Here is a 26,738-nt window from a genome sequence, read left to right as displayed (position 1 = left end):
AAAAATGAGCGTGTTCAATGAACGCGTTCTTTTGAACTCGTTCACGCACAACACTGGGTACATATAGGTACCTTTTACCACTTGAGTACATATATGTAACTTTTGGGCCCTCAAAAAAGTACATATATGTACCTTTTTACCACTTGAGTACATATATGTACTTTTGGACCCTGAAAAAGGAACATATATGCACCTTTTGGGCCCTCAAAAAAGTACATATATGCACCTTTTACCACTTGAGTACATATATGTACCTTTTGGGCCCTCAAAAAAGTACATATATGCACCTTTTACCACTTGAGTACATATATGTAACTTTTGGGGCCCTCAAAAAAGTACATATATGTACCTTTTTACCACTTGAGTACATATATGTACCTTTTGGACCCTCCAAAAGGTACATATAGGTACCTTTAGGTCCAATAATGAACCCTAGGGGGTACATTAGTATAGATAGTACCTCAGGGGACATAAAGGGACTCGTACTGTACCCCTATCTGTGAGAGTGCACCTCACCAGCGTTGGCTGCGAGCTTATTGAACGGAGCAGAAGATAAAGTTCACGGCTGAATAATTGATGGAGCGTTGGATGGGTCACAGGGTGGCGGAGAGGAAGAGGAGGTGGATGTAGGCAAATGTCAGAGATGATCACGGCGCTCGTGCCAACCTGTGAGGGCTTGTTAGCAGCTGGATCTGAACAGCTCTCTGCTATTTGGAGATATCCAGATAATGAGATTTGGGTAATGAACCAGGCTTATATAATGTTCACATTCCATTGCCCAACAACAGAGAGTTTTTTTTTTTTTTAATTTAGACGAGTAATAACGGTCTTCTCCTCAATCGCTGCAATAAGAAGGGGAGCTACATCATAATTAGAGCACGAACACAGGAAGTGCAACAACAGGAGCATTAAATGGAGTGCAGTCGTCGTTTTCATCATTTTCAAAAGCCGCATGGTCCATTTCAGAGCTACAGGAACTCCCTCGAGCTCCACCCAGGGCGATCTTCCAGGCCAGGTGGTGAATACTAACCCTGCAGGGTTGTCCTCTGGGCTGATGAACCTGAAGAAGTTTCCTGGGTGGCAGACAGTGTGGAGTGGATGTGCTAAGCTAATTCTTTACAAGCATGGTATGCTATAACAACTACAACACTCAGCGGGGTCACATGGCACTGAAAGGATTGGATTATTGGCTAAATTACAATAAGATTGAGTTATTAAGTGCATGTAGACACCTTAATCTGACTAAGAATTGGATCGGATCGGATTATTGGCTAAATTACAATCAGACTGAGTTATTAAGTGCATGTAGACACCTTAATCTGACTAAGAATTGGATCGGATCGGATTATTGGCTAAATTACAATCAGACTGAGTTATTAAGTGCATGTAGACACCTTAATCTGACTAAGAATTGGATCGGATCGGATTATTGGCTAAATTACAATCAGACTGAGTTATTAAGTGCATGTAGACACCTTAATCTGACTAAGAATTGGATCGGATCGGATTATTGGCTAAATTACAATCAGACTGAGTTATTAAGTGCATGTAGACACCTTAATCTGACTAAGAATTGGATCGGATCGGATTCAGACCCCGAGATAACTGGGTTGAAAGTCACTCTAAACCTGCTTGTAGACGCTGAAGCACGTGGTGAATCAGACTTTGCGTTCTGCGCATGCTCCAGATGTTTTCCCGGGGTCGTGACCCGGAAGTCAAAGGAGACGATATTCCTGTTGTTGTCGCCGTCAGAAAGAAACAAACAACGCGATGGAGAATGCTCCGTTGGGCATCGAGTTTGTGCAACAAGCAGCTCATCACAGACCAAATGTAGAGGGACGTAGCTTCATCTGGCTCTGCGTTCTCCATCTTTCTCCAATGCCTGAGTTTGTTGTTGTTGTTGGTGGTGAAGAGGTCAACAGGAATGGCTCTATTAGCAACAGCTGGAATGGGTACAGCGCCACCTATCATACCGGGGTATGACACGCTTTGTGCCTCTGATCCCATTCATTCACCGCCATATATCCAAGGAGAATTACCCTCGCTCAACTCAGTCTTATTGTAATTTAGCCAATAATCCGATCCCTTCAGTGCCATGTGACCCCGCTGAGTGTTATGGTTCCCATAACTTGTGAACAAGACCACAAGGTACTTGAGAGAAGCAGATTTTCCATCGCTGTTTAAATTTAGAAGATTTGAATCAGAAAAGGTGAATGGAAGTACACTGTTTTAAGAGAACAATGACTTTGTGAATCACGTTCAAATTATTTGACTTTTTCTGGCCTTCCCAGATATAAAGCCCCAGATATTCCCCAGAGATGGATGTAGTTCCTGAAGAAGTGCAGCCACTTCCCCTTTTGTGGATGTCCACCAGAGCTGTTGTTGTTTATTTCCATTTAGGACAATCGCTTCTTCTTCTGTTGAATTACAACCACCAGCGCCATTTCCTTTGGTGACACCATGCGGCCTGGTTTATTCTCTTAAAAAACCAGTGACTTTTTGTGGCTTTTCTAAAGAACCCATCAGATTTTCTTCTTACCTGATTAAGCTGTATCAAACCAGCCTCAGATTTAGAGTTGCTGGTTTGCATTCCAGCTGAACAGAAACTGCAGAAGTGAGCCGGGCTTGTTGTGGCAGAAGGTCATTTGGGTGGTGTATTGATCCTTAGGGCCATGTTGTGCTGCTACAAAGGTCTGCTCCAAATAGGCCTGAGGTCTAAGATCCAGAAAAGCACAATCTACATTGGAAGAGAACCTGGCAGAACACAGAAAGCAGGATGTTCCCCCGGAGCAGGTCCTGGGGGGAGAGTTTAGTAGAAATGTTGCAGAGTCTCAGATTTCCTTCCCTTCCTTTTTTCGTGCATATTTCTCAAACTATCACCCACTAAGTTAATTCAGTGATGCCGTATCTCTGTTAAAAAGTTAGTTTCAGAGCAGCTGTACGATCATCTCATTTTCAAACTGGCTGTGAGGGTTTATAGGTCACACGCTTGTCTGTTCTCAGTGTGCAGAGGGTTCAAACGGCTCGTGTGCAGAGACTCAAGCTCCCGCTCATCAGCGCTCGCTGGCCTACATGGCCGTCGCCGCTCCTCGCGGATACAGATGAAGGCCAAAGAAATCCGCCATGATTGATGCTGCATGCCACGTTTTTTTCTCTGGTTTCTTAGAGAAGCTTCTGTGGCGTTTTTTACGGAGTTGGCAGTGGACTGGAGGCAGAGTTGAAATATGAATCGGTGGTGGTAGCCTGGCAAGCAGAGAGTTATCGATTTACTCTTTATATCACAGATAATCGCTTTAATACCATTAACAGGCTGTTATTCTGCTTATTTTCTGATCATTGTGAGAGGCCGTCCTAAAGCCTGGGATGACATCATCAAATGTCTTGTTTTATAGAATAGAAATAGAAAAAAAACTTTATTCATCCCCCAATGGGGGAAATTCAAATTAGTCAAGTAGTTAAAAAAAAAGATTAATATTTACAATGATTGTGTATTAACAACAACAAAATAATACCAATTCTAATAGAAATACGACTACTAACTAATAATAATAATAACAATAAATGACTAAATAAAAAAATATAAAAATCAACAACAAAATAATACCAATTCTAATAGAAATACTACTACTAACTAATAATAATACATCCATGACTAAATGACTAAATGACTAAATAAATAAATGACTAAATAAATAAATGACTAAATAAATAAATCAATTTCAGAAGAACTCAGCAGTCACTGTTAAAAATCCTTCTGGCCGTGGGAACAAAGGACCTCCTGAACCTCTCAGTCTTATGTGGCAGACTTAAAGATGTTGATGTTATCACATGAAACAGAAAAAGGGCAGAAAGTCTTCACATTCGAGGAGCCACACCGAACGAATTGGGACTGAAACTTGAGCAATTCGGGACTCCTTTATGGGAATTACAATCATCCTGAAAGGAGAAGCTCTCAGCCCCTCTGTTTCCTGGTCAAACGGGGCCTGGAGCTGAGTTTGGACTCTAAATAATTAGTCCCATGAAGCTCAAACCAAATTAATTCATTATTATGACTATTCCTCACACCAAAGTCCAGCTTTGCACTGGTGTAAAGTCTGTTTCTGGTGTTTCTGGCCTCCTTCTCGGCCTTCCTCGGCTGGGATTCATTCCGCCTCTGCTCTGAGCTGCTGTTAACTGCTGATCTCTGATGAACTTCTGCTCTGCAGCAGAGGACTGCAGCAGTCGAACAGAGCAATTTGTTGCACACCAGCACCACCAGAGCCCAAACTGATGGTCTTATTAAGGAGGAAGAAATTCCACCAGTTAACATTTGACATGGCAGGCCTGCTAACGGGAAACCCAGCTGCTTTAAAAGCCCGAGAAAAGCATAAAAACTGACTTCAACACAAACGATTTACATAAAAAAATATCAAGCAGATTTACTCTTGATTTTAAATCCAAACATGTTGGTCTATGTCTTTAATTTATTCAGTTTTGTTCTGCCTTTAATGAACGAGTGTAACGGAAAGATGCTTTTTGCCCCATTTTCTGCATTTCTGCATGTGTGACTACTGTTTGTAAAAAGGTTTAATTTACTTCAGAGAATCTGTCCTGTCCACAGAGAATGAATCACACGTTTTATAATTAGTTATCTAATTCCATCAATTTCTAAGCAACCCGCTTCGTTTTGTGGAATTGCTGCATTTGTTATGCGATGATTAATAATTAATAAGAATTCCCCAACCTTCAACCCCACCAGTTGGGGCAGATGGCCAGCACATTTAGGTCAATACTTAATAAATCAGTAAATAAATGAGCTAATTGAACGAGTGAATCAGCAGATGAAATGTCACTGTCCTCTCTCGTCGTGGGATCGGGAGTTTAACAGATGAACTTCAGCTAAACTGAGGGCCGCGGACACGAACATCTGGCCAGAAGTCGGGTTTCCGGATGTTTTAATTTACGTCATTTGTACACAAAACTCCTTAATTTCTGAAAAGGGACATTTTTTGTCCCCTTTTAAAATGACCTAAAAACATCATATATTAATATTTGTTTCCACTTTTTTTTTTCATAAATCTTTTATTCCACTTCAGTTCTGATCATAACTACCAAGTTTTCAATTATTTTCAAAAAATTAACCCTTTAAATGCCAATTTTAACTTTTTAGCCCACATTTTAAGCCTTTAGGTGCCAATATTTTCAAAATATGGAATGCAAAGTGGAATTATTGAGTAGGGATAATTATGGTCTTGGATATGTCAATGATTAGCAAAAACATTGATTTTTAGGGATTTAAATTTTTTTTGTTATGCCTGATTTAAAAAAAAAAACAAAAAAAAAAACTCCTTCATTTCTGAAAAGGGCCATTTTTGTCCCCTTCTAAAATGATCCCCAAAATACCATATGTTAATATTTTTTTCCACTTTTTTTGCATAAATCTTTTCTTCCACATCAGTTCTGATCAAACCTACCAAGTTTTCAATTATTTTCAAAAAATTAACCCTTTAAATACCAGTGTATATGAGGTAAACACCAATTTCTGTTAAAAAAACACACACAAAAACTGCTGTATTTTCAATGTATGCAATGCAAAGTGAAATATTCTATGGGTGATTATTAGGTCTGGGATATGTCATTGATGAGCTACAACATCAGTTTTTACAGCTTTTTAGTTTTTCTGCAATGGCAGATTACAGAAACGGCTCCCATAGACATCCATTATAATGAATACAGCATTATAATGGAGATTAATTCAATCAGCTGAACTGTCTGCACTGAAGGTCTTAACCAGTTCAGTGGATTGAATGAAACAAGTCAGCTGTGCTGCTGCAGGGTCGGAACAGAAACCCGCAGCCACACCGGCCCTTTCACGGATCAGTTTGACACCGCTGAGCTCGGGTGTATTTTCTGTGTTTTTAACAGCCAGTTGTACAGACAGCTGTCTGTTTGCCACTCAGTGTCTGTGACGTCAGCTGCGTTTCCTCTGATGTTAGTTTCCTCCGGGTTAGTCAGACAAAGCAGCAGCAGCAGCAGAAATGGGCCGGATCAAACAGAAAGGATTCAATCAGGGGCCATTCTTGCTTTTTTTTTATGACTCAGTCAGATAACCACACGTCATCGGTCCTTTCCCATAACATTTTGAGAAGCAATCCAACCAGTTCGAACCTGGTAACATGTAAATAAACTAGGGCTGGGCGAGTTAACTCGTTATTATCGCGTTAACTCGCTAATTATTTAACGTCGATAAATATTTTATCGCGCATTAACGCAGATTTTATTATTGTAAGTCTGTTGCTCACAGGCTTTTATTTTGTAAAAGTCTTGCTCACAGGTTTTTATTTTGCAAAAGTCTGTTGCTCAGAGGCTTTTATTTTGTAAAAATGTGTTGCTCACAGGCCTTTATTTTGTAAAAGTCTGTTGCTCACAGGCTTTTATTTTGTAAAAGTCTGCTGCTGTCTGCTGTGGAACAGGAAAAGAAAGTAATCGGCGGATCCACCAAACATGGAGAAGGGTACGGAACTTTTACTCGGCCAGTTTCATTTTAAAGTTCTTCCAGACGGCGGAGTCGACAGAACCAAAGTCATCTGTAAACACTGCCAAGTTGAATTGTCTTCTCAGCGTAGTAGTTCCAGTCTAAAATATCACTTAAAGGCAAAACACACAACTGATAGCAGCAAGTCATTCAAGGAAACAGACAGTGGAGCGAGGCTTCTACATAAAAACTACAGAAAGATGCTGATGTTAAAAGTGTGTTTGCACAACAAATGTTATGGCACTTTCATTCATATGGCAGCACATTTAAAATAAAGCTAAATGCTAAAAGCTATACACTACTTTTGGATTCATTTTTGCATTTTGTGTACAAATGCGATTAATCGTGATTAATCAGGGAAATCGTGATTAATTAGATTAAACATTTTAATCGTTGCCCAGCCCTAAAATAAACATTTAACTTATTAAATGCATTAACAGACGGGCTGCACAGCGGTGGGATAATCCGACACACGATCAGCTGTTCAGGACTCCGACAGATTGCATTCTTTGATGAATAAATAAAAAGTTTCGTCCTCCATCGTTTGACCTGCAATAATCAGCTACAGCACCCGGTCCAAATTTATTCTTTAAAGCACCTTTAACACCAACAACGGTCGAGCAAAGTGCTGCACGTTAATAAGAGTAATAAAACACGGGTAGAAACCTCAGCAACTCGTGCTGTGTTTAAAAGAAGAAGCTGCAGAGAAACGTGTAGAGAAAAGCCCGATCCGGCTGGAGCAAGACCATCAGGACAATCATCTTAGAATCAGTTCTGTGGCACACAGGGAGCCGGTGAAGGGCAGAACAGGAGCGATATGTTCCCGCTCCTGTGTGGCTGGGTTAAAAGAACAGCAGCCGAAGGCTTCTGAGCCACATGAAAACTGGAACTCTGGAGGGTGTTTTGGGTGGTGCTGCAGCCTCTCACGATGTTCTCAGATGAATTAAAAAATCATATTTATTGGTTCATAAATAATGACTTTCTTAAGGGTGAAAGACTGACTGTTTAAAGGGCTAAAATGTGTAGAAAAGTGGTCGTTTTAGCTCCTTCTGTCCATCCACTGCACCTGGATGCATCGATATAAAATGTTATGGTAATAAGACATGATGTCGAAATGGCTTCAGTGGTAAACTGATGGCGCTGGCATCAAAAAAGGGACAAATTCCTGAAAATCACTTTCACAAACTGATGCATCCTTTAAAGGGACAGTTCGCCTCTTTTGACATGAAGCTGTGTAACATCCCATATCAGCAGCATCATTTCTGAACATCTTCTTACCCCCTGCTGCGTCCTGTGAGCAGAGTTCCAGCCTCGTTTTGGCGTTGATGAAGGTAGTCCGGCTAGTTGGCTGGGGTTTAAAAAATAAAGCGTTTTGCTTCTCAAAACAATATGCGTTCAACAGAGTAATACATTTGCATCACAAAATGGTTCTCCAGGAAAAAGTCAGACCTCACAATCGCTTGGCGTAACAGGCGCGGCTGTCGGCAGGCGGCAGCAGGCAGTGATACGAAGGGAGAGAAAATAGTGCCAAGCGATTGTGAGGTCTGACTTTTTCCTGGAGAACCATTTTGTGATGCAAATGTATTACTCTGTTGAACGCATATTGTTTTGAGAAGCAAAACGCTTTATTTTTTAAACCCCAGCCAACTAGCCGGACTACCTTCATCAACACCAAAACGAGGCTGGAACTCTGCTCACAGGACGCAGCAGGGGGTAAGAAGATGTTCAGAAATGATGTTGCTGATATGGGATGTCATACAGCTTCATGTCGAAAGAGGCGAACTATTCCTTTAATGATCTGAAAAGGGCTCACAAGGTCAAAATAAAGCTTATTAATAAAGGGATTAGCAGCAGTGCTACTTTATCTGTTTTTTTCAGCCATATTTTTATCCATATTTAGTACTTTCAAAGACATTTGTTCTGTTTCAGAATATATAGAATAAAGGGAGTCGGTGCTTTATGGTATCCCATACATTCACTCAAAGTAAAAAATGGTTTCTTGATAATAAATTTGATAAACTTAAGCTTTGGGTCTCATTGAAATGATAAATGTGCCTTTGGATCTTTAAGAAAAACACAATTTCTGTGTATATAAGGGGACTTTTTGGTCACAAATATTAACTATTTGAACATAAAACTAACCATTCCCTTAAAACAAACACTTTCTTGAGGGGAAAATAAAAGAAATATTTTATATAATTTTAAACATGCTTTTTAAAAGTCACGTGAGTTTTGGTAACAGGACTGAAAAAAAATGCAAGGCTTAAAAACCTTGTAAAAAAATGAAATAAAATTACTTCAGATTGACCAATGCACATTTTGAATATTTACAAATGGGAGTTACGAGATTCAGTTTTGAAAAATTTAATTTGAGAGACTTTCAACAAGCAAATGGCACCCATTGGGTGGAATGACCCAGAAGGTCTTGACCTCACAAAGTGCCTGGAGGTGACACATTTGGAGCTGCATTAATAAAGCAGATGTAGATCCAGCTTCTTCACCACCAGCTCCACCAAAAGAGTTGAGCCCGGTTTTAATCTAAGTTTTTAACTCCAACCGGACGCATCCATTCCTCTGATTGGATTCTGCTGCCGTAATTAAGCAGTAATCCATCATCTCATCTGTGTTTTAGTTGTGTGAGGAGCTGTCTGATCTGATTCTCAGGACTGGAACTTGCACTCATTATTATTATTTATTTTTTTATATTTTTTTTTAACTTCCTTTTATTTACATTTTTTTAATATTTATTATTATTTTTTAATTTTTTTAATTTTTTAACTTCCTTTTATTATTATTATTGTTTTACATTTATTAGTATTTTGTATTTATTTTGTTTTTTTAAACTTCTTTTTATTTAAATTTTTTTTTACATTACACTTGAAACATTTCTATATTATATGCTATGGGATAAAAGAAGTCACAATAAAATATTCCAGTGTTCACAGATATCAACAGTCTTAATCTCTTTCTGGTTATTTGAGAATTTAATGGAGGTCATGTACCGAGAAAGGCAAGAAAATTTGTTTTTTTTTCATGAATTTACATTTATGGATATGAAATTTTGCCATTAAAATGATGAGGTTGATAATAAAAGTTATGTTGGCTTTTTGTTTGGTTCTGTTTAATGGACAGTTCGCCTCTTTTAACATGAAGCTGTGTAACATCCCATATCAGCAACATCATTTCTGAACATCTTCTTACCCCCTGCTGCGTCCTGTGAGCAGAGTTCCAGCCTCGTTTTGGTGTTGATGAAGGTAGTCCGGCTAGTTGGCTGGGGTTTAAAAAATAAAGCGTTTTGCTTCTCAGAACAATATGCGTTCAACAGAGTAATACATTTGGATCACAAAATCGTTCTCCAGGAAAAAGTCAGACCTCACAATCGCTTGAACAGGCGCGGCTGTCGGCAGGCGGCAGCACGCAGTGATATGAAGGGAGAGAAAATAGGGCCAAGCAGGGGGTAAGAAAATGTTTACAAATGATGTTGCTGATATGGGATGTCATACAGCTTCATGTCAAAACAGGTGAACTATCCCTTTAAAGTCAGGGGACTCGCGCTCATTATTTCCTTGAACGTGGCTGCTCAGTGACGTCAGTGTTATGCCACATGGCTTCTGATCTATTGATCTTTGATTGATTATCGACACAAACGCAAACGAAATAAAGCTGCAGACTTGAACTTAAACTCAGCGCGTAAGTCATTAGAGAGCACGCGCGCTCCCCCGCCCTCGCGCGCCCTCCCCCTCTCAGCGTGTATTTCCAGCCTGTGCTGGCTGCCTCTCTCCTCCCTCTCCTCCCTCTCCTCTCCTCTTCTCTCCTCTCCTCACTCCCCCTCTCACACTTAGCCATCCGGTGCTGCAGTGGATCAGACGCAGAGCTCGAGCTCTCGCGCCCGCCTTTCAGATCGTTTCATCTGTGGGAAATACGTAAAAACGGAGGAGAGAGATGTCGCCATCTCCTCACACTCCGGCTGTTTTCCTCCACCCGCGGCTTCCATCCATCATTCATTTGACCCGCTTCACGTCTTCCGCGCGGGCTCCTGCGTCCTACCCGCGCGTCCTTTTTGCGTAAAAGTCACGCGTGTCAGACGCGTTTTTTTTCTGATTTTTCCTGATTGATGGCTGGATTGAGTTGGAAATGAGCAGCAACGTTTGGGTCCGTTGGAAAACTTGACAGATCTGGAAGCGAGCAGCGCCAACATCCTCACGCGGCCGCCGCGAGCTGCCTGAGACAAGCGCGTTTGACTTTGTCCCCAAATCATCAGGCATTCCGCGATGAATTCCGCGCGCGTTATGGCTGAAGCGCGTGAGTAATCCTCCGGCAGTTAGAGGTGCACACCTGGTTGCCACAACACCTACAGATCCGAGTAGATCCGAGCAGATCCGAACAGATCCGAGCAGATCCGGGCTCGGTCCCTCTGCGCGCACGTGTTGACTTCACTTAAAATCTAGTTGCACATTTGGCCCACAGAGCAAGCCCGACCTTTGTCCGGCTCCGCGTGCTGCGTCCGCGCGGCTCACCTTGAATCATGCTGGTCCCGTGCAGGTTTCCTCCGCGCGTAAACCGCGCGACGCTGTTCCGCGCGTCTCTTCTCACGCTGCTTCTCCTCCTCTGGCCACGGCCGTCCTCAGGGAAGAAGAAGCTGTACATCGGAGCGCTGTTCCCCATGAGCGGCGGCTGGCCGGGCGGCCAGGCGTGCATGCCCTCCGCCCAGATGGCGCTGGACCTGGTGAACAACAGGAGCGACATCCTGCCGGACTACGAGCTGGAGCTCATCCACTACGACAGCATGGTGAGTGCGTGTGGAGGAGCGCGCTGTGAGGTGATGTGTGGTGTCAGGGAGGAGGGATCAGGAACTGACTCTGAGCTGAACATCTCATAACTTATTGAGCTGCTGTCAAACACTTTGTTTCCTCAGGAGACCCGGTGAAAATGTGCTGGGCTGAAAACCCACAAACACAAATGTGTCATTCCCAGTTTCAGACTGAAAGGCAGAGCTTTGGTAAAATGATGGACACACCCCCCCCCCCCCGGTGGATTCTGCTAAATGAGCAAACACACCTCCCGCCTGTTGCTCATCAATCATTAATCCTGTTGGTATTTTAAAATGTCACCCACAGTAGATCTAATATTCACCCCCAACTTGTTTCATTACCCCCCCGGGTTTCCCACCCACCTCAACCTGTTAGACTTTATTTCATTTCCTGGTATTTATCCCTACGTTTGGGGTCCTCATTCCTGCAGATTCCATTTGTTATTCTGAAAGTTTCTCCTGGTGAGGGAGCCTTTTCTCATGCAGTGGAATGAGTTCAAATGTATAAAAATCAAGCGGATACCCCCCCCCCCCCCCCCTTCCCGTCTCCTTTGCTGAGGGTTGTTATCAATCAAGCTGCAGGACAGATGCCTGGAGAGTTGGCCGAGGCTCCAAACAGTTAACTGCGCTGGGACTGGTTAGCTACGAGCTTTATTCTGATTGGTGTACACGACTCTGCATTGGAATCCTGTTAAACAGAATCGCAGCGAGATGTGTGTGTGTGTGTGTGTGTGTGTGTGTGTGTGTGTGTGCGTGTGTGTGTGTTTGAGAGAGAAAGAGGGAAGAGTTGGCATGGCAACACAGTTACCGTTGAAGCAAACCACAGAAACAAACAAGGCTTCAGCTCTGTGAAAATATGTGTGCGAACGCGTTGCCTGGATGTATGTGGGGCTCATAGAAGGCAGCGTTCTGTCACACCTTGTTCTTTGCAGTCAAATGCTAAACAGATGAAATGTGTTTGTGTGTGTGTGTGTGTGTGTGTGTGTGTGCGCTCATCCCCTGATTACAAGTGTAGCGAGGCGGGCGGCTTTGCATGTTGCAGCTGTAAAAAATAAAGATAAAGCAATGAACAGATTTCGTAGGGATTGGAGAGAGCATCACTTCTGCTTCAGGAGTTGCTGCTGCCGCCGCTTCCGGCTGAACGGATAGAAGCAGAGCTCTGAGAGGCTGCTGTGACACCGTCTGAGTGACGCCGCTTAATTCCTTGAGTTAAATTTACTCCTCCTGCCTCTGAGTACAGTTTGTAATGAGGTTTCTTACCTTCCGATTGCAAACGTTTCTCACATGGTTGGAATAAAAAATGAGGATCTCACCAACTGAGAGGCAGGAAGCTAATTAGAGAAGATTAATTAGCTGCGGTATTTACACCTCACTTCCCTTCCTCCTTTGGTCAGAGAGCAGAACTCCCCCTTGTGAGCACATCCCTGTGTTTAACTGTGAGATTAAGACTCAAGGTTGTAACTGGCCCTTTGTTTTCTTCCGGCTCGAGACCAAAGCAGCAGACGATCGTCTGTAGCTGTAGTGTACGATTGTCTGTAGCGTACGATTGTCTGTAGCGTATGATTGATTGTAGCGTACGATTGTCTGTAGCGCATGATTGATTGTAGCTGTAGCGTACGATTGTCTGTAGCGTATGATTGATTGTAGCATACGATTGTCTGTAGTGTATGATTGATTGTAGCTGTAGCATATGATTGTCTGTAGGATACAATCATCTGTAGCGCATGATTGATTGTAGCATACGATTGTCTGTAGTGCATGATTGATTGTAGCTGTAGCATATGATTGTCTGTAGGATACGATCATCTGTAGCGTACGATTGATTGTAGCTGTAGCGTACGATTATCTGTAGCGTACGATTGTCTGTAGCGTACGATCGTCTGTAGCGGACGATTGATTGTAGTGTACGATTGTCTGTAGCGTACAATTGATTGTAGCGTACGATTGATTGTAGCGTACGATTGTCTGTAGTGCATGATTGATTGTAGCTGTAGCGTACGATTGTCTGTAGCGTACGATTGTCTGTAGCGTATGATTGATTGTAGCGTACGATTGTCTGTAGTGCATGATTGATTGTAGCTGTAGCATATGATTGTCTGTAGGATACGATCGTCTGTAGCGTACGATTGATTGTAGCTGTAGCGTACGATTATCTGTAGCGTATGATTGATTGTAGCTGTAGCGTACGATTGTCTGTAGCGTACGATCGTCTGTAGCGGCCGATTGATTGTAGCTGTAGCGTATGATTGTCTGTAGCGTACGATTGATTGTAGCTGTAGCGTACTATTGTCTGTAGCGTACGATTGTCTGTAGCGCATGATTGATTGTAGCTGTAGCGTATGATTGTCTGTAGCGTACGATTGATTGTAGCTGTAGCGTACGATTGTCTGTAACGTACAATCGTCTGTAGCGTACGATTGATTGTAGCTGTAGCGTGCGATTGTCTGTAGCGTATGATTGTCTGTAGGATACGATCGTCTGTAGCGCACGATGGATTGTAGCTGTAGCGTATGATTGTCTGTAGCGTACGATTGATTGTAGCTGTAGCGTACGATTGTCTGTAGCGTACGATCGTCTGTAGCGTACGATTGATTTTAGCTGTAGCGTACGATTGTCTGTAGCGTACAATCGTCTGTAGCGTACGATTGATTGTAGCGTACGATTGATTGTAGCGTACGATTGTCTGTAGCACACGATTGTCTGTAGCGTACGATTGAATGTAGCTGTAGCGTATGATCGTCTGTAGCGTACGATTGATTGTAGCGTACGATTGATTGTAGCGTACGATTGATTGTAGCGTACGATTGTCTGTAGCGCACGATTGTCTGTAGCGTACGATTGACTGTAGCTGTAGTGTACGATCGTCTGAAGCGTACGATTGTCTGTAGCCTACGATTGATTGTAGCATACGATTGATTGTAGCCTACGATTGTCTGTAGCCTACGATTGACTGTAGCTGTAGTGTACGATCGTCTGAAGTGTACGATTGTCTGTAGCCTACGATTGACTGTAGCTTACGATTGACTGTAGCTGTAGCGTACGATCGTCTGTAGCGGCCGATTGATTGTAGCTGTAGCGTATGATTGTCTGTAGCGTACGATTGATTGTAGCTGTAGCGTACTATTGTCTGTAGCGTACTATTGTTTGTAGCGTACGATTGTCTGTAGCGCATGATTGATTGTAGCTGTAGCATATGATTGTCTGTAGCGTAAGATTGATTGTAGCTGTAGCGTACGATTGTCTGTAGCGTACAATCGTCTGTAGCGTACGATTGATTGTAGCTGTAGCGTACGATTGTCTGTAGCGTATGATTGTCTGTAGGATACGATCGTCTGTAGCGCACGATGGATTGTAGCTGTAGCGTATGATTGTCTGTAGCGTACGATTGATTGTAGCTGTAGCGTACGATTGTCTGTAGCGTACGATCGTCTGTAGCGTACGATTGATTTTAGCTGTAGCGTACGATTGTCTGTAGGATACGATCGTCTGTAGCGCACGATTGATTGTAGCTGTAGCGTACGATTGTCTGTAGCGTACGATTGTCTGTAGCGTACAATCGTCTGTAGCGTACGATTGATTGTAGCGTACGATTGATTGTAGCGTACGATTGTCTGTAGCACACGATTGTCTGTAGCGTACGATTGAATGTAGCTGTAGCGTATGATCGTCTGTAGCGTACGATTGATTGTAGCGTACGATTGATTGTAGCGTACGATTGATTGTAGCGTACGATTGTCTGTAGCGCACGATTGTCTGTAGCGTACGATTGACTGTAGCTGTAGTGTACGATCGTCTGAAGCGTACGATTGTCTGTAGCCTACGATTGACTGTAGCATACGATTGATTGTAGCCTACGATTGTCTGTAGCCTACGATTGACTGTAGCTGTAGTGTACGATCGTCTGAAGTGTACGATTGTCTGTAGCCTACGATTGACTGTAGCTTACGATTGACTGTAGCTGTAGCGTACGATCGTCTGTAGCGGCCGATTGATTGTAGCTGTAGCGTATGATTGTCTGTAGCGTACGATTGATTGTAGCTGTAGCGTACTATTGTCTGTAGCGTACTATTGTCTGTAGCGTACTATTGTCTGTAGCGTACGATTGTCTGTAGCGCATGATTGATTGTAGCTGTAGCATATGATTGTCTGTAGCGTACGATTGATTGTAGCTGTAGCGTACGATTGTCTGTAGCGTACAATCGTCTGTAGCGTACAATTGATTGTAGCTGTAGCGTACGATTGTCTGTAGCGTATGATTGTCTGTAGGATACGATCGTCTGTAGCGCACGATGGATTGTAGCTGTAGCGTATGATTGTCTGTAGCGTACGATTGATTGTAGCTGTAGCGTACGATTGTCTGTAGCGTACGATCGTCTGTAGCGTACGATTGATTTTAGCTGTAGCGTACGATTGTCTGTAGCGTACGATTGTCTGTAGGATACGATCGTCTGTAGCGCACGATTGATTGTAGCTGTAGCGTACGATTGTCTGTAGCGTACGATTGTCTGTAGCGTACAATCGTCTGTAGCGTACGATTGATTGTAGCGTACGATTGATTGTAGCGTACGATTGTCTGTAGCACACGATTGTCTGTAGCGTACGATTGAATGTAGCTGTAGCGTATGATCGTCTGTAGCGTACGATTGATTGTAGCGTACGATTGATTGTAGCGTACGATTATCTGTAGCGCACGATTGTCTGTAGCGTACGATTGACTGTAGCTGTAGTGTACGATCGTCTGAAGCGTACGATTGTAGCCTACGATTGACTGTAGCATACGATTGATTGTAGCCTACGATTGTCTGTAGCCTACGATTGACTGTAGCTGTAGTGTACGATCGTCTGAAGTGTACGATTGTCTGTTGCCTACGATTGACTGTAGCTTACGATTGACTGTAGCTGAAGTGTACGATCGTCTGTAGCGTATGATTGACTGCAGCTGTAGCGTATGATCGTCTGTAGCGTACGATTGATTGTAGTCTACGATTGTCTGTAGCGTACGATTGATTGTAGCCTACGATTGACTGTAGCTGTAGTGTACGATCGTCTGAAGTGTACGATCGTCTGTAGCGTACGATCGACTGTAGCGTACGATTGACTGTAGCGTACGATTGACTAGCATACGATCGTCTGTAACGTACGATTGTCTGTAGCGTACAATTGTCTGTAGCGTATGATTGTCTGTAGCATACGATCGTCTGTAGCTATAGCGTACGATTGTCTGTAGCATACGATCGTCTGTAGCTATAGCGTAGGATCGACTGTAGCGTACGATTGACTAGCATACGATTGTCTGTAGTGTACGATTGTATGTAGCTTACGATCGTCTGTAGCGTACGATCGTCTGTAGCGTACGATTGACTGTAGCGTACGATCGTCTGTAGCGTACGATTGACTGTAGCGTACGATCGTCTGTAGCGTACGATTGACTGTAGCGTACGATCGTCTGTAGCGTACAATTGACTGTAGCGTACGATCATCTGTAGCGTACGATTGACTGAGTGACGCCGCTTAATTCCTTGAGTTAAATTTATTTCTCCTGCTCTCAGTACAGTTTGGAATGAGGTTTTTTACCTTTCCGATTGCAAACGTTTCTCACATGGTCGGAATAGAAATGAGGATCTTACCAACTGAGAGGCAGGAAGCTAATTAGAGAAGATTAATTAGCTGCGGTATTTACACCTCACTTCCCTTCCTCCTTTGGTCAGAGAGCAGAACTCCCCCTTGTGAGCACATCCCTGTGTTTAACTGTGAGATTAAGACTCAAGGTTGTAACTGGCCCCTTTTGTTTTTTTCCGGCTCGAGATCAAAGCAGCAGACGTGTAAATATGGAGCTGAATTTATCACGATGAGCAACTTTCATCGCTCCTTTGAACCACTGACCACAAGAAAATAACTCAAGTTTGACTTGTTTTGGGCAAATAGGAGAAAGAAAACACACCCACGCACAGTATTTCTGCGACCATTTGGGTTTGGGAGCACGAAGCTTGTTCAACATCATCCAATATTCATGAAGCTCAACACTTAATCCCGGTCTGTCCCTTTAAATGGATGCAGATACCCTGTGGTAGCAGAACGACTCGTTTCCACGGCTCCTCTTGTGACAGCATCGTACTATTTACAGCCTTTTGAGATAAACACACAAACAGTCACATGCACGCCCGTACAGTATGTGCAGACACACTCTCTCCACACAGGGCTGTTGCCATGGATATATCAAAGCGGAGACTGCAAACTTTGATCAATTATTAACAGTGATGAGTGAGACGGTGGAGACAGAGGAACGGTGGAACAAGGTGCTTCCATCACTTCCACCTTTTTTTTAATTGGCAGCCGTGTGACAGAAAATTCCCGTCGTGTGGTGTAACGGGGAGTCATCAGTGGTCCTCGTGCGCGGCCACTGGCGTGCATGCCTGCAATGTGGTGCCAGATGTAATTATGAGGAAATTAAGAGATGCAGCCATGCGTGCTTTGAGACTGAATACATAGGCTGCCCCCCCCCCCCCCCCAGCCCTCATCATATCCCTTATTCAGATTGTTTTTATACTAATCAATAATGAGTGTAATAATTAGTATTTCATGACAAGCCTTCAACTTTTTCCATCTCACTTAATTTTTGTTTATTGTTTGTTTGCACAAAATATTAAAAACAAGAGTATATCACATAAAAGAAAGAAATAGAGATAAATTAATAAATATATATACAATAGATAATAAATGATAAGCTGCAATGAATCAGTGCTGGAGAGGTTAGAAACCCTGGGAGGGCTTATCGAGAACCTCACCATTAAGATAAATAAACAAAATTAAATAGATCTTATCAGGATAAAACAACAAATGGATTAATGACAAAAAACAACATCACGAAAATCAATAATCAAGCAATGAATCAAGAAATAAATTACAATAAATCAAAAGACTAAATTGCAATGGCAAGGAAAGTTTATTTGTACAGCACAATTCAACTACAAGGTGCTTTACAGATACATTAAAACAGTAGAAATAAAAAGCATGATTTAAATTTTAAACAAAAAAGAAAGAAATAAGAACAATAGATAGAATCAGATCAAATCGGTAGTTAAAATGTGATTAAGTTTTGAAACTCAAGCTTCCGACTTCGAGCTTTATTCAGATAATAGGTGTGTCTGGCATCTATAAACAAAAAAGAGAAGAAAAAGTATTAAGACAGTCCCATAGCGACAGGTGATCTTTTCATTTCCTTTTATAGACGGGTAGGGAGGGAGAGCTGTTTGTCAGGTGAAAACACTTGTTCCATAAAATTTTCCTCAAACCATCTCGACACCAGGGCTTGCATGATTTTAGGGGCGATGTAGACATGTTCACCCTACACTGATATCAGCGGTGTAGATTTCACCAAGGACAGCGACACAAGTGCAGGGGTGTGTGTATTTTTACGGCTGTGCACACGCTCGCATTAATCTGCGTGTGCGCGACAGTAAATGTGTGTCTGACCGTAAAACGGCATCGGGGGCTGTCAGTGCAGGCATTCTCGTAAGCCAGGGTGGGCTCGAAATGAAAGTGGAAATGGTGATGACCCCTGAGAGCTGTAGAAGACAGACCTCCAAGAATAGCAGAGATTCCTCAGGCTTTATTGCTTACCTGCCAACACCCCTGTTCGATCTGTTTTTTTTTCACAAGGGAGACAGCGAGCTGTTTCACCTCTCACTGCTCGGTGCTCCCATTTTGTTACCGGCTGCATAGATTCAGGTAGACAGTCTGATGCTGTTTTGCAGTTTAATGCAAGGACAGAACCTTCAATTATGTACTTTTACAGCCTTTTAATGGCATAAGATGAAGGTGGAAATAGTCCAGATTCAGTCACTGAATGTGTTCCTTGCTTGCTTTTTCTCCTCTGTTTGGTCTTGTATTAAAGAGGAAGACTTTCAACAAATGTCTTTGTTTTAGGGAGAAAACAGAAAGAGAACTACATCGTGTAAGACAGAAAATGAGAAGATAGAGGTTTACGTTATAGTATCGAGGTCTTTGGGTCCTTTATGCTTGTGTACCATTGTCTGTAGCTTTAGCGTACGATTGACTGTAGCGTACGATCGATCGAGCATATGATTGACTGTAGCTGTAGCGTACGAATGTCTGTAGCGTACGATTGTTTGTAGCGTACGATTGTCTGTAGCGTACGATTGTTTGTAGCGTGCGATTGACTGTAGCGTACGATTGTCTGTAGCGTACGATTGTCTGTAGCGTACGATTGACTGTAGCGTACGATTGTCTGTAGCGTACGATTGTCTGTAGCGTACGATTGTCTGTAGCGTACGGTTGTCTGTAGCGTACGATTGTCTGTAGCGTACGATTGTCTGTAGCGTACGATTTGATTTTGTGGGGTACAAACAAAAATGATTTTGACTTTAAAAGACATGTTTACAGAAATTAATTAAATGTTTTGTCACATTTCTGAGTTACTGAAAAGTCTGTGAAACATCTATATTTCCAAGTTAAAGAATGTAATAAAGTGTTATTTATTTTAATTGGCCAGTTCTTAAGGTTCTTATTGTACATTTGTTTTTTGTTTTTTTAACGTTTGAAAAGATGAATGAATGTTTGTTTTTGTAATACGTATCTTGGCCACAGGGGGTTAAGCGCTCCCTCACCTTGCCTGCCGGTCAAAGCTCTGAGGAAACCACTTCCTCCTACTTTAACTATATAAAACTACAGCTCAGGAAGTGCTGCACTGAACGTCTTTAATATCTTTCTTTTGGGCTTGAAAAATATCGCATCAACAGCAGGTGGCGGCAGCTTGGACTGTGAATGTTTTCTCACCGTAAATGAGTTCAACTCAAGGAGTTGGTTGTGTTTTTACTTGAGTTACGTTCAGTTTTGACGATGATTGTTGTGGACGTAAGAAAACATTTTGCGGCCGCTATGATGGAGGTTACTGTCATGTTGGTGTCGTCTGCTTCGTCTTCATCTTTTCACTTCATATCGAATTAAAAAAAAGCAGCAATTCTGCAGCAGGATTATGCATGCGGCACACTTAAAGGGATAGTCCGCCTCTTTTGACATGAAGCTGTATGACATCCCATATCAGCAACATCATTTCTGAACATCTTCTTACCCCCTGCTGCGTCCTGTGAGCAGAGTTCCAGCCTCGTTTTGGTGTTGATGAAGGTAGTCCGGCTAGTTGGCTGGGGTTTAAAAAATAAAGTGTTTTGCTTCTCTAAACAATATGCGTTCAACAGAGTAATACATTTGCATCACAAAATCGTTCTCCAAGAAAACGTCAGACCTCACAATCACTTGGCCCTATTTTCTCTCCCTTCGTATCACTGCCTGCTGTGTAGACCGTGCAGCAAACACCGTAACAGGCGCGGCTGTCGGCAGGCGGCAGCAGGCAGTGATACGAAGGGAGAGAAAATAGGACCAAGAGATTGTGAGGTCTGACTTTTTCCTGGAGAACGATTTTGTGATGCAAATGTATTACTCTGTTGAACGCATATTGTTTTGAGAAGCTAAACGCTTTATTTTTTAAACCCCAGCCAACTAGCCGGACTACCTTCATCAACACCAAAACGAGGCTGGAACTCTGCTCACAGGACGCAGCAGGGGGTAAGAAGATGTTCATAAATGATGTTGCTGATATGGGATGTTACACAGCTTCATGTCAAAGAAGGCAAACTATCCCTTTAATATGTCGTGGTCGGTGGTTCGGTTCCCTGCTTGTTTACCTGTCTTTGGTCACTGGTTTGTGAACCACTCGTGGCTTTAGAGATAAAGCTAAGACTGTTTATTTACTGTTATGGACCGTTTCTGTTTCTCAACAGCATTTAAATGTGTGAATGAAAGATATTTGTCGAACATGGACGAGGTAAAAAAAAAAAAGTGCTTCAAATGTATGGAGCATTAGCCTGCAGCCAACAGTTCTGCAGAGATAACAGTCATTTTTCAGACTTTGCTCCCTTTCAGTCGCAGTCGGAGCGCTGGATGGCGTTGCAGTAAATTCTTGTTAGAATGATCAATGATCAGACGTAGGAGGTGGATTGTTTTTAAATCCATTTCTCAGGCTCCATGTACGTGTTTCCCGGGAATCGGGTGTTTTCTCCCATCTTGTAGCACCATGTACGGTTTATTTTCTGTCTTGCAAACTGAAATAAATTGGTACCGTTCACTCGGTGATGGAACGGGCGTTTATTTTTACATGATGGCGGAGGCATTTAAAAGCTTTTTAAGGGATATTTGCACACAGGTAATTGTGTTTACCACCCAGTAAAACTGTTGATATGAATAATGTGAGCTACTATATTTTCCCGACAAACATTCAGCTGTAATAATCCTGTTTTGAAATTGAAGCTCTGCAGCCGAGCTATTAAGACTTTATTTAAATAGCCTACGGTTAAAGTTTGTTTTTTTATTTTTACCCAGGGAAATTGTCTTAGTTTGGGTATTTCCGTAACCTCACCGAGATCAGAGGCTTCACTCCTTGATTAAATTCTAATTTCTACATGTTATAAGCAGCGAGTCATTTGGAAACTTGATTAAAAACAAGCTGCTGTTAAGGTTCTGCAATGCAATGATAGATTGATTAAATAATTTAAAGATAATTGGTAAGGCTGGTGAATTACAGCTCATCAGGGCGAGGTTAAGATACTGTAACAGCAGAAAACTAACGAACTTCTCCTCAGCGTGCAGCCACAGTGACGGAGAACACAAACAACCTTTGGGACGAAAGGCGTTTAGAAAGCTCTGAGAGCTAATCTGCATCTTCCTCCCATGAACAGAATTTGGTGGTTATGAGGAAATGTACTGTACTCTAAGGACGCTCGGCTGGCTGCAGGCTCGGGTCCTGCTGATTTCACTGAGAAACACAGAAGAGGAGGAAGAGATTTTTATGGAATCAGCCGGGGTGCCGACTGATTAAGGAGAGAACCTGCAGCCTCCCGGCCCCCCGATTTCACATAAATATCGTCAGGCCGCTTTCCCAGTAACACTAATGCTGTTATCCCGGTGATTAAAGACGGACTAAGTGAGAACTTTCACACTCATTCACCACAGAAGTAATCCATTAAAGAACATAATATTTTCATGCCTGCCGGAACACATCTTCCTGCTGCTTGTTTTAGTGATAAAGTGGAAACCTTCCTGGCAAATCAACCTTCTCTCTCTGTTGGCTGCAAGGGCAGCGCTAACACTCACCTGCCATTTCAGGTCAAATAACTGAACGAGCTTTGACTGTTAGAAGTTGATTCTTTGGACTGCAGGAACTATCAAAAGTGATATTAGCGTATTAATTTAAACTTTCACTATTTAAGGAATAATTGTACGGAAGCCCAGAGCGGACGTGGTACGTATAAACTTTTTTTTGATGGTTTTCTCGAGATAACGAGATAATTTACCGATGGTTTTCGAGGCCATTTTTTCTCCCCAGTCCGCCCCTGTTTATATGTGTTTATATGTATTTCTGGCAAAGGTTTTTACCCATTTTTACCCCCCTTTTATTGAAAACTGAATAAAGTAGCCGGAGACGGCCGGCTCGACTGCAGCTCAGCAGGCGTTTACACCTCAGTGATCCTGCTGATGTAGGCGACTTCATCAGTGACCAGCTGAGGGGACCAGGCCGTCTCCATGGTTACCGAATGATGCACCACAGGTGCCGTTTTCTCGAGATAACGAAATGCTCGTCACACCAGCGGGATTTGCTTTGTGCATTTTCACGAGCAGAATTGTTACACAAACGCTCCACATTCCATGTTTGATTCATAGGTTACTTTATTCAGTTTTCAATGAAAGGGGGGTGTTGGAGCTATCTATTCCTTATCTTTCTTTACTTTGAATTTTGTTCAAATTTATTCTTGGGTTACTTTATATTTTGAGAATTTATTTGTAGGTTAATAATTGTTTGTTTTTTGTTTCTTTGTTTTAAGTTAAGGCCGGCGCACACCTTTACGATGTCATCGTTGCATCGTTTGTCGGGTGATCGGGATAACAATTCGGACCGTATTTGACACGCTCGCACGTCCACCGCACACACTTGCGAACCTACGAGTTTTTTGACCGAATGTTATCACATGACCGAAATAGGAAGCCACAAATCACGTGACTTTCAAACCGGAGGCAGCCATGTTTGTGTTGTAGTCGTCCAACGTGACTAAGTGCGCTATTCCCATTGGCTGTTTAAATAATCCTGCGCGATGACATCGGAACAGAGACCGCACACACATACGATTGTATTCGGCACAAGGAAAATCCGTACGGAAATATCAAACATGTTTGATTTGATCCGATGAAACGACAAACGACAAAATCGTTTGTCGGCTGCTACCGCACACCTTTACGATTCCCATGCGAAGTCATCGGGCCGACAAAATCGTACACGAATCGTAAAGGTGTGCGCCGGCCTTTAGACAGGAAGAACTGTGGGTCCATTCCCTATAAATATAGGGACTGGTATAGGACCAGGATGGATTGGGGTGGGGCCCATGTTTTTTTTTTTACCAGAGCAGGAGAAGCAGCAGAGGACAAAGGAAAGTTGTATCTGTATTATTTGCTTGCCAGCTGGAAAAATAAACCGTTAAAACACAATCTTCAGGTATTGGACATTGGACTTCTTTTTTTTGCCTGCGTACGAAACCCAACCCCAGTTCAGTAGTGGCACGTTTCAACTTATAGGATGTTTAGTTTGACAAACAATCGCCACTACAGGGGATAAAAATGGGTAAAAACCCTTGCCAGAAATACATATAAACACATATAACCAAGGGCGGATTGGGGAGAAAAAGTGGCCTCGAAAACCATCGGTAAATTAACTCGTTATCTTGAGAAAACAATGATCATTTTCTCGAGATCTCAAATTAATTATCTCGTTATCACGGGCAAACGGATGGAATAAAATGTATGTATCTTTGGCCGTTTAGGGCTTCCGTACATTTGTTCTTAATAGAGATGCGCGGATGACGTATTTTCCCATCCGCAACCGCTGCAAAAATATATATATTTCCGCCCGCTATCCATTTGCACAAACATTTTTTCACCGATTTTCAAAACCGAACCCGCCCGCCATCCGCCGATAGGTGTAGGTCTATTGAAGGTGCCTTGGCTATTTGTATCGGCTTTTTCAAACAGCGTAGTTCATTATATCTTGCCAATAAGTCCGCCTACTACTGTGTAGTGGATAATAGTGCTGTCAAAATCACTCCCAAGTGCTAAATTGTACACCTTTAAGACACACAGCCGTCACAAGCGATTGAATTCCTTCCAAGGCATTCACACTATCACTAGTTACAGGTTAGCATACCTTACGTCTTCCCACTTGTATGTGAAACATTAATACAGAATATAACTACATAGTTCTACATTTTGGATTAACCGATCTATTTCCAAGCATCACACGACCCTTCCATCACCTTAAAAATGTGCATTCCATGGTCGTTTTGACATGTCTGCATTGAAATACTATTTGCAGCTATATTTCACACTCCATCAAGAAAAAAGTAAAACATGATAAGCCCGGCCACACCGTTTTGAGTGTACGAATTTTTTAAAAGAATCTAGACAACAAAGTCCGTCTACATAGCACGATAAATCCATCCTTTAGCGCAAATGTTCCCAACCTACTTCAGAGAATGTAAAACAACTTCAAAGCACATAAGCCCAAATCAACATGCCGCAGCGGGCAAAATGAATAACCAGATGGCCTACCTTAAAACGCTGTCTTGATCACAGGATTCTTGCAATTATTCCACTTTAATCCACACAGTTTAACGCACCCAACACTGCTAGCAAGCAACGTAGAACTAGGGTCCTATGTGCTAACTGTAGAATCTATATCAGAACCGGAACTGTGTATGCTAATATTTTCTTCCGTTTCTTCAGACATTATCCACATCCAAAATGTGTTGTATGTAAAAAAATATATGTTAATTATTAGTATTATTAGTATAGTAACGGACACAAACATACGAGAAGACCTACGCAGGAAATTTAAAACGTGGTTTTGTTTTATACTGTTTGTAATGTATGTTTTCGTTCGTTACCTTTGGAAAATTATGTGGTTTTTTTTTTTTAGTGCTTCAACCGCAACCCGCCCGAATTTAATTAAAATACTATTTTTCGGCGTGTCATCCGCCCGATCCGCGGTTAATCCGCGGTCTCCGCGGATTCAACCGCCAACCGCGCATCTCTAGTTCTTAATGATAGAATGAATCTGTCACACAAGGCATCCTTTGACTGTGGTAACAAAAGATCAAATCAAAGCTGGGGGAAGCCTTTAGTCTTGGCATGATAGAACGATCCGTGCAAATATTGTGAAACTGAATATTTCAGCCGAACGCTGATCGGGTAGTTTTGGTTTCCAGAAGCAACCGTGCAAGTTTAGCCAGACTGGTCCCAGACTCAGGTTCCTGATTCCCCTTTATGGTGACTTTGTGTTTGTTCACAAGTTAAACTCCAGAAGTATGTTTCTTAATTACTAACTTTACTCATGATCAGTCCGTTAGTGTTAGGTCTGTAAATAACATTTATGGCTGAAGTCTGTTTTATCTCATCTGTGTGGGAAATGTGAAGTAAACACAATAAATCTTCAGAAAAAAAACCCCCAAAATCTCCAGAAGTTTGGGCTTAAATTTGTCTAAAAAATAACTGCAAATGCACAGAAGGTGATCTACAAGTATGCCTTGAGATGCACACGAATTTTGCTATCCACAAATACCAATTTCCATTTTGACTGTTATTTCGAAATGTTATTTTTGCTGCTGTTCCATCACCATCTTACACATTACAAATTACTTTGCTACGGTTAGGTATTAAAACAAGGTGGTTTAAGGTTTGGGAAACATCTCGGCTTGCATGAACAGACGCTGTAATTACCATCAAATCAAAACTGCCCCCTCAGCTAATCACGCACCAACCGGACAAGTCATGCTGGATGGCACAAAATATCAGCACAACAAGAATTTTCTGTTATTGTGTCACATTTGCTGCAAGACTTGGCTACAAATAAGTGGTACGTAATGCCTACTGAGTCAGAACCAGCTGGGGAAACAGGACAAAGAGAGCTGGATGACTTGCAGAAAGTCCACGAAAATCTACGGTGCAGCAGGGTTTTTGTTTAAAAAAAAAAAGAAGTCTATAATAAAATAAATTTGTTTTTATTTAATCTGTCTTCCAGGAGGTCTGAAGGTGTTTGTAGTAGTTTTAGAATTCTCTAATATAATTAATGTTTTGGACTCTTCTTACGCTTTCAGGGCTTAAAACTAATTTTGTGTCCAATTTAAAAACCGTCTCGAATAACCATTAGTGCCCTCAATCATCCCGAGGGGCGAGCACTTGTGCTAATAGTTCATGTTCAAGTGTTAATGATCACATCTTTGGACTTGAAGAGTCAAAGTGAAACTTTTTAACCGCTCCTGCAGAATAATCTATTATGAGGTCATTCGGTATGCGTCA

At 42.1% G+C, this 26,738-nt stretch overlaps 1 protein-coding gene across 3 annotated transcripts in view; it reads left to right on the top strand.

Annotated features, from left to right (window-relative positions):
- Positions 1–26,738, top strand: part of gabbr1a (gamma-aminobutyric acid (GABA) B receptor, 1a) — a 180,949-nt gene that overhangs the window by 49,908 nt on the left and 104,303 nt on the right. For all 3 annotated transcript variants that reach the window (XM_075466322.1, XM_075466321.1, XM_075466323.1), the window contains exon 7: positions 11,143–11,303. In XM_075466322.1, the coding sequence (XP_075322437.1) occupies positions 11,143–11,303 (161 nt within the window). The remainder of the gene's footprint in view (positions 1–11,142; positions 11,304–26,738) is intronic.

This window comes from Odontesthes bonariensis, chromosome 5 (assembly GCF_027942865.1).
Source record: "Odontesthes bonariensis isolate fOdoBon6 chromosome 5, fOdoBon6.hap1, whole genome shotgun sequence".
NCBI lineage: Eukaryota > Metazoa > Chordata > Actinopteri > Atheriniformes > Atherinopsidae > Odontesthes > Odontesthes bonariensis.
Note: the sequence above shows the minus strand (reverse complement) of the source record. Positions and strands in the feature narration are given on the sequence as shown.